The sequence below is a fragment of the Centruroides sculpturatus genome, unplaced genomic scaffold, assembly GCF_000671375.1.
Source record: "Centruroides sculpturatus isolate CEXI.00-Female unplaced genomic scaffold, Cexi_2.0 scaffold835, whole genome shotgun sequence".
Lineage (NCBI taxonomy): Eukaryota > Metazoa > Arthropoda > Arachnida > Scorpiones > Buthidae > Centruroides > Centruroides sculpturatus.
Genome location: NW_019384995.1, coordinates 308,962 through 321,463, shown reverse-complemented (window position 1 = coordinate 321,463; position 12,502 = coordinate 308,962). Strand labels below are relative to the sequence as shown.

General features: G+C 36.0%; 1 protein-coding gene across 2 annotated transcripts in view; it reads left to right on the top strand.

Moving 5' to 3' along the window:
- The first annotated feature begins 1,035 nt into the window (after positions 1-1,035).
- LOC111633110 (NEDD8) overlaps positions 1,036-12,502 on the top strand; it is a 31,978-nt gene continuing 20,511 nt past the window's right edge. The window contains exon 1 of one of the 2 annotated variants that reach the window (XM_023377643.1): positions 1,036-1,191. In XM_023377643.1, coding sequence (XP_023233411.1) covers positions 1,174-1,191 — 18 coding nt within the window. In that variant the 5' untranslated portion in view covers positions 1,036-1,173. Of the gene's footprint in view, positions 1,192-7,840; positions 12,460-12,502 lie in introns of those variants that run through there. The other variant, XM_023377642.1, reaches the window with a different exon arrangement.

Genomic DNA, 12,502 nt, shown 5'->3' with positions numbered 1-12,502 from the left:
GCAACACATGGCCGATCTGCCTAGGGGATCCTTCCGGGAGGTCTTTTTAAGAAAATAAGGAAAACTGGCCCCTATTTAGGCGTTACAGACGTGGAGAAAACCCGGAAAACTCCACGTGGCCAGCACGTCCGAGCGAACACATGACCGAATTTCTAATGTTTAGGGAACAAAGACCGCTTGGCCACTGCTGAGCCGAGAGTACTTAGATGTATTAAATTGATAACATTTCAGACATGGTTATAAATATTTTAATATATTTCGATTTTTTAACCAAATGTCCGAACCGTTTTAAATTCGAATTTGGTACGATTATAGAACGATTGTAAACGTTCCAGAAAATTGATCAAATTGAAAATAGTTCGTTTGATTCTCGGCAATTCTCATCATTCTCAGCGGTAGGTGTTATATAACAATTACTATGGTTGTTGAAATACTGAATATAAATGGGGTTTGCTTTCAAAACCCGCGCGGGCGAAGTCGCGGGTAACAACTAGTACCGATATATGATCAGTAAGACGACCTCGTTTCCGCTCTGACCTCCGAAATACTTAGGGATAGTTCATATACTTTTCTTGTGTAGCAAAATCATTTTGAAGGTACAAAAAAGCTGTTAAACCGATTCAATTTTTCGGCTGCCCTAATTCAATTTCTGGTTTCCAAGAACAGTAGGCTGACGCCTTAACCGCCTCGGCCAGCCGCCCGGCCATTTATATGTTCAGAGACACTGACTTAGAAATGATGAATCTCATTCGAATGATTTTTTAATACAAAGTTTCATTTACAAAATTTTATTTATAGATTTTGTGCTATTACTTATTCTTTCAAAAATTTCAAATTTAAGCTAATTAATTCGTAAGATGTTTTGTATAGTGCAATTAATTGTAATTGATATCTATTATTAGTACAGTAAGAAAGAATATATTTAAAAAATTATAATTTTAATAAAATTTCATAATTGAGAAAAAAAACGTGTTATTTCCGAATTTTTGAAAATAAAAAAATATTTGGTATGAAAAATATTATGGGAATCGGAGAGAGGGCGCTTTTACTATTCGTTGCCGTTATTATAGGTAACAAGGGGATTATCGTTTGACGTCCAGTTTGATTAATAATTTTCGTAATTTTTCGCATAGAACTTAAACGTTATAATATTAACTAATTTAATTCGTCATCATGTTAATTAAGGTGAAGGTAAGTATTTTATGAAAGAATGAAATAGAAAATTGCTTGGCGTTATATAAAATTATTAAATTTCTTATGTATTTTGACTTCTTAAATAAATAAAAATGAGTTCAAATTATTCATTTGAGTTGCAATTTGAAAAAACTTCCTGATATAAATGATAGTGATTTCAAAATTTCCTAGCTGATGATTTTTCTGAGTTAACTTATTCTGAATTTTCAGTTAAGTGATTGAATAAATTAAGATATCTTCTTACTGAATTACTGGAACGAGTCACACACAATCGAAAACCTTTAAAGTCCAGTAACACAAACATTTTTTAATGAAAACGAACATTTTCAACCGTACCTATGGTCTGCATCAGGTTTTTAACCAGTAGGATTCCAAAATGAAATGCATAGAACAAAATTATTTGAAAAATTATTTTTTTTTAAAAATTTGGAATAACACCAAATGTATATAGAAGAATTTTAATAGTAGATATTACAAAAATCATAAAAATATAACTACCCCATATACAGTGGTGCCTTGTATAATGTATGCCTCGAATAATAGATGCTGTGAACAACGGACTTTCTGCGAACAAATGCGAATGTTTCCATTCTTTTGCCGTTGCCAATGATAATCTGCTATTTTTGTAATATATTAGTATTATTAGAATATATTATTAGTATGAAGTACAGAGCTCCCGTTGTGATTCAGCTTGCTCCCTTGTTTATTATGTACATCACCTTAGTGCAGGGTATTTACATTTATTCAAGGGTTGTGCAAATCGTAGCTTCTAAAAAAACAAAAAGGTGATTTCAATTGAAACAAAGCAAGAAATCATCAGGAGTGAAAGTTGACAAAAACTTCCTTGTCAAATGGGGAGAGGTTCAGGAGTTTACTAACACTCATTATCCAAACAGAGCTGAGGCCAACAGGATCAATGATCTCTACAATGACACCCTTGCCCGTCATTTCCGACAGGTGTTGAAGAAGAGAGAGAAACAGACCACCTTGGACATGTTTTTCAAGAAGCCAGCTGACAAAAAACAAAGGATGGAACAAGAGGAGTTGACCTTGCAAGCTCTGGTAGCCTCTCCTGAATCTGACTCCGATTAAAAAACAATAAAGAGACCTGCTGCAATATGTAAAAAGTCTGTATCTGTATGAATGTGTGAAAAAAGTGTTCCTCCACCTCCTCACAGCATCTGACTACTCGGCATAATTGGTGACTGCTCCATTTTCATTTTTTTATGGTACGGTTATTTTTATGCTGCAGAACGAGTTATATGTTTTAACATGTATTTCTATGGGAAAATGTGTTTCGTATAACGGACTTTTCACTTAATGGATATGCACCCGGAACGAATTAAGTACGTTATATGAGGCACCACTGTATAATAATTTTTAGGATGTAAATAATAGCTCAGATAAAACAACTATATGCCAGTGTTGTTCAGTTTTTCATAAATGCACTTTCATGCATAGAATACAGTGTTGTCATCTTTAGAGTTAATACATTTGCCGGTTAGGCCAGTCTTGTAGATTTCCAAGGCCTCCAGGTTCCGAATATGATCAATATGTAGGACTGCCTAATTAACTTGGCGTTATGGAGGTTGGCACTCATGTCAGGGTCATTTTTACATTTAGTGGAGCACTCCCTCTGACCTGTAGCATTAAATGCTACTGGCTTGAGGTACTCCTCTCTTAATTAACCTGCTTCGCATATGCTTTGCATGTAAACCCCCATGTCAGGGTCAGTAGTGTACGTCAACAGAGTGGTGGCATGCATTTTGTTTGTAATATCATATTGATGCTCTTTCATGGTTTATGCATACATCTCAGGCCAAGGCATGGAAATTAAACAGAGCAGTGGTTGTCTCACCAGACACACCTAGGTAATTGTGTTTTGCAAAAATGCATAAGCCAATGCTTTTCCTTATACCCATTCTAAATAAAGCTAGGTTTCCAACTAGGATGCTACAGAACACTGTACACAACATTGTATCGGAACTTTTGAAGGGTTATGCTTTAACTGTCAAGAACTCCATCGATCTGATTGATATCTTACAGCAGGTAGAGGTAACTGATGAGGCACATACTACCATATTTAATTTCATTTCCCTATACCCCCCAGTAAAGCTACAACCGAGCATCTGTGCTCTTAGGAATCTTTTACTAAGTGGCTTCAGTGCACATGCACAACGTACACAGATATTGGAACTTGCACATCTTGTGTGTTATACTTTTGTGCCGCTTTTGTAGTTTACTCCAACTTAGGCCATGAGCTTCACAACACTTGCTTCCATCTGGGTTCACACTGCTCAATAGCACAGGAGGAAACTTTAGCTTAATCTATTCCATGTTGAAATTTTTCTCCATTGTGTGTGGTCACCATGTTGAATTTTTGTCGATGTTAAGCCTAACGAAAAAATTTTTTTTTTAAAACATTAATCATGGCTACTGTATAGTTAAAAATTATTTTTTTATTTTGCACAAACAAAATAAATATATTGAAAAATATAGAAACAAAAAAAAATTATATTTTGAAAGTTCATTTTAATATAAAAATTATGATGCATAGGGATATGTAATATCAAAAACATACTGATACTGTAACAAGATATATTGGGTTTAACCCTGCGGGTCAAAGGTCACGACCCCAATATATGTTGGGAATAACACAGGTGAAGATAATTCACATTAGGCTACAGCAATTCTTTATCACTTTTACCCTAGTTACACCCTCACTCAGCTACTTACAAGATACAGTAACTTTAAGCAATACTTACATAGATTTAACATTGGGACAATCCACAATGTGATTGTGGTATTCAGGAGGACCAAACACCACATCAGTTAGTTTTTTGCTGCAATAGGTACAATCACATTAGGGATAGTTTAATGAGAGCTGCTATTCTTGAAGAGTACAACTGGCTTTGCAACCCGCTCTAACTCATTCACATATGTACAATGTTCTATCATTTACTTGCATTCATATCCCTTAGTGCAGGCATGGCCAACATATGGCCCATGATCAATCTTTCAATAATAGGTACTGAAGCCGGAATAGCTCGATGAAAAATTCTGATGTAAAAAAAAAAGGTCAACAACTCACTGTGTGTTTAGAGTTAACCCTCCATTACAAATCTTAAATACTGCATAGTGTGTTGATAAAGCATGATAATGTGAAAAATGTATCTGTAATCTCTAATTACAATTCAGTCTCTAAAGGGTGACACCACAATTAGATCTCGCACCACCTCAAAATCTTCCTAGGGCAGCCTCTTGGTTCGGCCTGCAGAAAAAGTTTTCTTTCTAATTTGGCCTGGGGGCAAAAACTGTTGGCCACCCCTTCCATAGTGGTACTCTTGAGAGCACTTACTCCAGGAGCATGGATGGCAGTTAGCTTTCCCTTGCTTGGTTTCAACTGTCAGTATATATCTGCCTTTCAACTTTATATTTTAATCCTTATTTTCTGTCTTCTTTTTCAGTCTAAATTTGGTTAGTCATAGTTTAAGTTAGATTAGGGACTCTTAGCTTGGTTTCTGGTTAGATTATGATAGGTTAAATTAGATTAGGGTTTGTTAGCTTAAGTCGTCTGGTTAGGTTTGTCCTGGGTTATGGTAGGTTAGTTTAGTTAGTGAATAAGTTAACATTTAAAAATAATTTTGGGGTCTTGCTTGTTCGACTCTGTTGGTCCGTTTGTCTCATCTAGTTTGTCATTGTGTTTGTTTGCTTTTTGTGCTGATCTGTCTAGCTGTTAAATAGTATTAAGATTTGCAATCGCATTCAGTTTTATTAGTATTAAGTAGATATAAGTCTTCCTACTAACAGCCACTTGGCACTAACTTCTACACTTAGCTGTTTGTGGCGGCACTCAATTATTGGTATTTGCTACACTCGGGTTTTTTTAGACCCTTCGGGGGACTAAGATTTTGCAGTCTAAAAAGTGCACATCAACATCAAACATAGAGGGTACTGTAGCCTTATGTATGCTGTTCAGAGGGATCCTACCTTTCTCTACTATCTCCTCTCCCTTTCTTCCCCCCTTTCCCTTACCCTCTTTTCTGCCGGCTAAACACCTCGTATACAGCCAAAGTCTTTCTTGTATGTATGTGTTGTATCTTCGTCTTCCAACTTAATAACAGCACATATTTACAAAAATGGGAGGCCCCGAGAGGGGGTGTACCCATGGGCAGCCCCCACTCAGGTGAGTTGGTGCTCCGGCAGTTGGAGGAAAAATTCATACCTCAGTTCTTATCAAACATTGTTGTTTACAAGAGGTATATAGATGACCTGTTTATTCTCTGAAAGACTAAGCTGAACGTTAACGAGTTTTTAAACTCTATCAATAACAACCCTTACAGTCTAACCCTTAAGCTAGATCAGATAAGTAGCACCTAGTGCTCATTTCCTGGATATCAGCATTTGCCTCAACAGGGGCTATGTAGAAACAGGCATTTATTACAAACCATGCTACTTATTCATTCCAGCAAACTGTAGACCCTTTTTCATATAAGGTCACCACCGCCTTCCATGCTTTGACTAGATGGGCCTATTAATTGGGATTATGCTTTAGCAGAGCTAATTGTATTGAAGACTAGCGGTAAAACATGGGTATAGAAGAGACCTGATACTTAATTAGGCAGTCCTACATATTGATCATATTCGGAACCTGGAGACCTTGGAAATTTACAAGACTAGCCTAATCGGCAAATGTATTAATTCTAAAGATGGCAACACTGTATCCTATGCATGGAAGTGCATTTATGAGAAACTGAGCAACACTGGCATATATGTAGTTGTTTTATCTGAGCCATTATTTATATCCTAAAAATTATTATATATGGGGTAGTTATATTTTTATGATTTTTGTAATTTCTACTATTAAAATTCTTCTATATACGTTTGGTGTTATTCCAAATTTAAAAAAAAAAAAAAATTTTTCAAATAATTTTGTTCTATGCATTCCATTTTGGAATCTTACTGGTTAAAAACCTGATGCAGACCATGGGCACAGTTGAAAATGTTCGTTTTCATTAAAAAAATTTTGTGTTACTGGACTTTAAAGGGTCTCGATTGTGTGTGATTGAATAAAGTTGTAACAATAAAATATTTGCAGTCAGGAAATTTACACATATTCATTATTATGTTAAGTTTTAGATGACAGAGGTATATAACTTTTTGAATGTGTCCTTTGGGTAGAAGTTACTTTTATACATCATCTATATATATAAAAATGAATGTATGTGTGTGTGTCCTTCATGCATTACCACACCGTTTATCCGATTGCTGTGAAACTTTGTAAAGTTGTTTAATATACTCCAGCGAAGGTTTGTGGCCTAGTACGATTGCCATGAAGCTTTGGGAAGTTTTTTTTTAATACACTCCCGCGAAGGTTTCTGGCATTTACCCTACGATAGATGGCGCGCGTTTACACGAGCATTCGAGCACAGTGTGTTCGATCGATTTCAAATTGTGAAGACCATTTCCCCCCTCCAAAAAATATCTCTATATATGCATTTATTATTTATGATATTTGTTATAATTTTTGTTTAATCACTTTATTTCAACTTTTTTTTTGCTAATTACGTAATCGCTCGAACTTTGTTAAAGCCTTAACTGTATCATGAACAACAACCGAAGTTGTAGAAGGAAATTCGCCTATTTTACCGATCTAGGGATCCCCCTTTTCCAAATTTTAATATCAACTCAAAATAATTTAAAAAGACAAATTACAATAAAACGGTTTATTATCCAACTATCAGAAATTTCACAACATGCCAAGGAAGAGAGGAAGGAGCAATTAAATAATTAAAATTGTAGAGGATTAAAAAAAATATATAAAAATGGGGAATATCGCACTTCTGACAATCGCTGCAAGTATGTGGGCTAAATTTGGAGAAACCGCGCTTCTCGCATGAACAACTGTATGTGGCTGGCTCACGTGTCAGAAAACCTTCTGATTTATTCGCGTATGCACCAGATATAAAAATGGGGAATATCGCACTTCTGACAATCGCTGCGAGTGTGTGGGTTAAATTTGGAGAATCCGTGCTTCTCGCATGGACAACTGTACGTGGCCAGCTCGCGTCGGAAAACCTTCTGATTTATTGGTGTACGCTCCAGACAGAAAAACAAAAAATATCGTGTATCCACAAGCACTCCAATAAATAAATAGAATTGAAACGACACTTTGAAATGTTTTCCCGATGAAAAAAAAAAAAAATAATAATTATAATATAATAATAATAATAAGTGTCAATAAAAATGATAAAATGTAAATTTAATTTTATCATAACGAGTTTGCTTGAATTTCCTTTCTTCTGAGATCGCAGCAATGCGCGACAGGTAAGCTAGTTTTGTATATAGAGGTATGTCTGACACACACACACAGAAAAAGAAATTTATTAAAAGTAACTTCTATCTGTATTTATTTCTCAAATTACCAAAAAACTTGTTTACTTTGTAATATGATCCTTTGCTATTTGAATATATTTGTTCCAATAATGATAAAAGAGCATATAAAAGTATGATATAATTCTGATTAGATAACTATGCAACTATAAATTTACCAATTCAGAATAGAAAACTATTGTCAACCATACTTGGGGACAATAGTTTTCTATTCTGAATTGGTAAATTTTCCACTGTGAGGACATTAAGATTAAGTATATTATGTGAAGGTTAATTTGAGGAAAAGATGATTTAGTATTTCTCATGTTTAGCAATTGAAATGAGGTATTGATCAAATACAAACAAACATTAACATATAACAGAATTATTCTTATGGTAACATTCTAACTGTATTTGTGTGTCTTCACAGTACCAAAAAGATAACTAAATTATGAAGTATTTATTATTGCTTATGTCTGAAGAAAATCATGAAATAGCAAGAAAACCTTACCAATTATTGAGACTGGTAAAATATTTCTGCAATTTATCTAGCAGATGGCCAAATTTAAATTTTTAAAAATTGATATATGCTATGCTATTGAAGCATATAATTGTATGTGTATTAAATTTAGGAAAGTAGTGATGTAGCCAAATTTCATTTAGATTATTATGCATTAAAAAAAATCTTTCTCTACATTTATATATAATGCAGTCAAAAAGCTCTGGAACACTCTGTATGATTATTTAAAAAATATGCATATGGTTGTGTCACCACTTTATCAACCTGACAGTTTTATTTGCAAACAAAATGGAAACAGTGTTAATGTTTTCAATAGAGCTGTCAAGAAAATTACTGGTGTTATTGAAATCACTGGGGTTGTAAGTGGTGAGTTTTGTCCGAAGGAAGCTGGTGAGGTCATCCCAATCGGCACATGATAAATTATAATGTAGTGAAAGGTTGGTGTTACCAGTGATAGTTACATTATTTATCATAAAGTGGAGGTAGGCATGTTCACTGAGTGAATCTTCCTGGAGGACCCTCCAGCCCGTGACGAGATTAGAGCACTGAAATGAGGCAGCAGTAATGTCAATCCAGCTGTGGCACCTAGAACTGTAGAATGTTGGGGAATGTGGATCGTTTATGAGAATTAAGTTATTGGTGGCAAGAAAATCACCTAAGGCAGTCTCTCTGTCATCCAGATGCTCACCCCCCCAGGCAGGGGAGTGTGAATTGAAATCACCAACAAGGAGAAGATGGTTGTACTGAAGGTTGTTGATAGTGTCTTGGAGATGGTCCAAGAAGCTGTTAATATTGTTATTGTACGGATAGTAGACGTTAATGATAATGATGGTGCTGTTATTTATAGTTGTCTCAATGCACACAATGTGCTCATTGCTGTGCTGTGCTGGCTGTGAAGAAGAATTGGAAAGTTTTTGTTGTTTATGACAGAGATAGCCCAAGGGTAGTTCGTTGTTCTTTTTATGACAGTAGTGGAAGTGGGAAGACATGCAGGGACGTTCCTTTGACAATATGGCTCCTGAATGAAAATAAAGTCGTATTTGTTGATGTTGGCAGTTAAGAGGGAAGTGGCATTAATGCCTCTGCCCAAGTTGATTTGGAGAAAACTTATTTCTTGTTGATTATTCTGAGCCATAATCGGTTTTGGAGATAATGTTTAGCTTGTTTCTTTGATAGACTGGGCAGGAGCTGTCTCTAGCATTATGATCAGTGTTCACGAGTTTCTCATGAAGGCAGTTGCAATATTCTGGTTTCTTTTCTCTGTTATGGCAATCTTTAAATGAATGTTCCTGGTGGCAGTGGCTGCAAGTATTTTTAGTGTGGGCACAGTTTTTTGTTGAATGCCTGTAAGCGCAGCAATGGAAGCACTGCAGGACTGGGCAGAAGTCACCCATCCTGCAGCGGGACCATTCAAAATTGATTTTTCCGATCATTAGCAAGTACTTTCATAACTTAGGTGTTACTTCTAAAACATGATTTTTAAATTTGGCTTCTTTTTTCCCAGTGGTAAATTTTATTCAAAGTTGTTGACCAAATTCCTCTTTAGAGAATGTTTCTTGGATGAGGTTGTTCTGATCGTACATGCATTTTATAATGCCCTCATTTGACTTGTGGTTGGGGACAGAGTATAAAATCATGTGAGGCTTCCTTTTCTTAGGGAGCCTAGTACTGACATCAGGAAGTTTTTCCCTGATGCTGATTTCAAGGTTGGCTATATCTTCTTGTTTTTTGAGGTCACTTGCAACACCTCCACCAGCGATCTTTCTAATACGATCAACATCAATTTTCAAGGCTGAAGGCTGGATTTCCATTTGCAGCAGTTTCTGAAGTTTTTCACTAGTGATGTTTTCATTCTTGCTGTAAACCAGCAGGACATTATTGGAAGCTGCACGCATTGCTTGTTTTGCTTTATAGGGCATGTTGACGTTAATACCTGATTTTAGCACTGTGCTATATAATGGCTGGGTAAAAGCGGTTGTCTTTGCTGTCCCCAGTGTTTAAATTTTCTATGATATTATCCTGTTTTTCCAAAATTTTGCTGTCCTTCTTGTCTTCCATTAATTGGTCTAGCTTGGCAGAAATTTCTTCTAGTTTTTGTATACCAGTGTGGTTGGTGAAAATGTCTATTATACATTCAACGCTTTTGATGATATATTTAGGATGTTGCTGTTTGCCAATTTTGGTGTCTTTATTATTAGCCAGATAAGCCGTGAGTTTGTCTAAGACCTCAAATGCAGCCATCCGCTGGTTGGTAGTATTTAAAAAATTGTCCTCAGACATGGTTGCAGATAAGACAAACACAGTGTGGGTCAGTTCCCACACCTACATCAGATGAGTGAGGAAAATGGAAGAGCCCGGCCAACACACTAGTTTACGACCGACACCAAAAATTATCAACTATGCGTAAACTGAAGTACAGAACAGAAACAAAAGAGCAGGGGTACTCACTGCAAATATTTTACTTTGTAATCCAAAGGAAAATGTCCCACGGAAGGTCTCTGTGATGAGCCACCGAAGAGAAGTTGCATGTTCCCTCAGTGAAGACTCCAGAAGTTGAGGCACACCGGTGAAGTCTTAGCCAGCTGTCTATAAGGCTGAGGTCTCTGTTGAAAAACGGCCAAGCTAGCTTGGCCATTTTGGTAGAGACACTGGACAAGGAAGCTTGATTTGCGTGGAGTGCAACAGGTGAGGGCTATGGCACCAGCCGTCACTGGCAATCCAAACAGATGGGAAGGACTGGTCTGCTTGGTTAGCGGGTCCCCTACATAACCAAAAACAGATGAGGGTGTCACACCAACACAACAAAATACGCAATACACAAGGTGATGACACAACACAATATCCACCAGTTATCCAATGGGCATGTAAACACAAACACCTGGAAGATGGAAACCTGATATCCAAAATGGCCGATGCCATTGTCTTCAAGCACGTTCCAAAGCCAGGAAGACAAGATGGATGGCACAAAACTCCCAGGCAAAACTAAATAACTTTAGGTAAAAAGTTAGGTTTAGCGGTGTTAAGCTTAGAACCAGCAATAGAACTAGATAGGCCTAATATTAGGCTTAACTCAACTAAACTTTGCAAAAACAGATTCTGGAGCAGAGTAAATACACAACTTACCTGATTGAAGAACAAACTCAGAATCTTCTTAAATTCATCATTTAAAATTTTTAAATCAATAATAATTTTAAATCAGTAGAGGTAAAGATATATATACAGTACAGTGGATTCTGCTTAATTAGGCCGCTGGTTAATCGGGGCAGCTGCTTTATTGGGCCAAATCTCAAAGAACAGAAACCAAACTAATACCTAATTTAATTGCTTAATTGGGACAGTAGCAGAAAAGGAATTTAGCAATTTTTGATATATTTTAGGGATCTTCTGAAAATATGTAGACACTACTTAAACTAATGTTGTGTAGGCCTAATGGTTGGCAGAGACAAAATGATTTTGTCTTTCACTTGGACAGTTTGGTTTTTCTGGGGGGTCAGCATAGTGGGACATATCACACAGTTATCCCATCTGAGGCAGTCCTTAATTCAAGCTACTAACCCTGCTCTGGATTGGACCAGACGATCCCCTTTAAAGCAAAGGGACAAAGATCCCTGGACAATTTTTCAAGGTCTCTCAATTGAATTAGAAGACAGCTAGAGTTCCTTGGAAGGTATTATGTGCATAATTACATCTAGATTAGGACATCAGCCATCCAATTGTTGAGACCAGTATCCGGAGCTGGCAGATTCTATGGACAATCCTGCCGAAGTGGCCCATCTCAAGTAAAGGAAACTGTGCTCAAAGGAAGACTGTAAGGTGACTTTTGGATGAACCCTTTCCTTTCTCCTTTTTTAGTTAGAACATGTTCTAACTAAAAAGGGAGAAAGGAAAGGGTTTGATCAGGAACGAATCCAACAGGTACATCACTACTAATACAGTACTGTATTTGGCAACACTAGTGTGATGTGAATCAGTTATCTATTGTCATGAGTCTGGCAAATTTATATTACAAATATTTTCTCTATTTTGGTTTAATAAAGCATTAAACTAAGTACCTAATTATTATTTTTTATCTACTTATTTATTTACCTATGTATTACATATTTTATTTTGGAATTTAATATTAATTCATTTAATTGGGGCACCCACTTAATCGGGCCAAAATGGATTAGTCCCAATGCATCCCAATTAAGTAGAATCCACTGCATTCCTGATTACTTTATTATAGCAGTGTTTGCTTTTTAAAAATGTTTATATTTAGCTGTTCTTATTATTTTGCTAAAAAGATTAAATTCTTTACAGCAGGAATAGAAAGGCTATGTAAAAAACTTAATGTTTTTGAGAACAAATCTTTGGAACCAAAAGTTTCTGTTTAAGTAATAGAAATCTTTTAGATTTATTTTAATATTGAAAAAACAG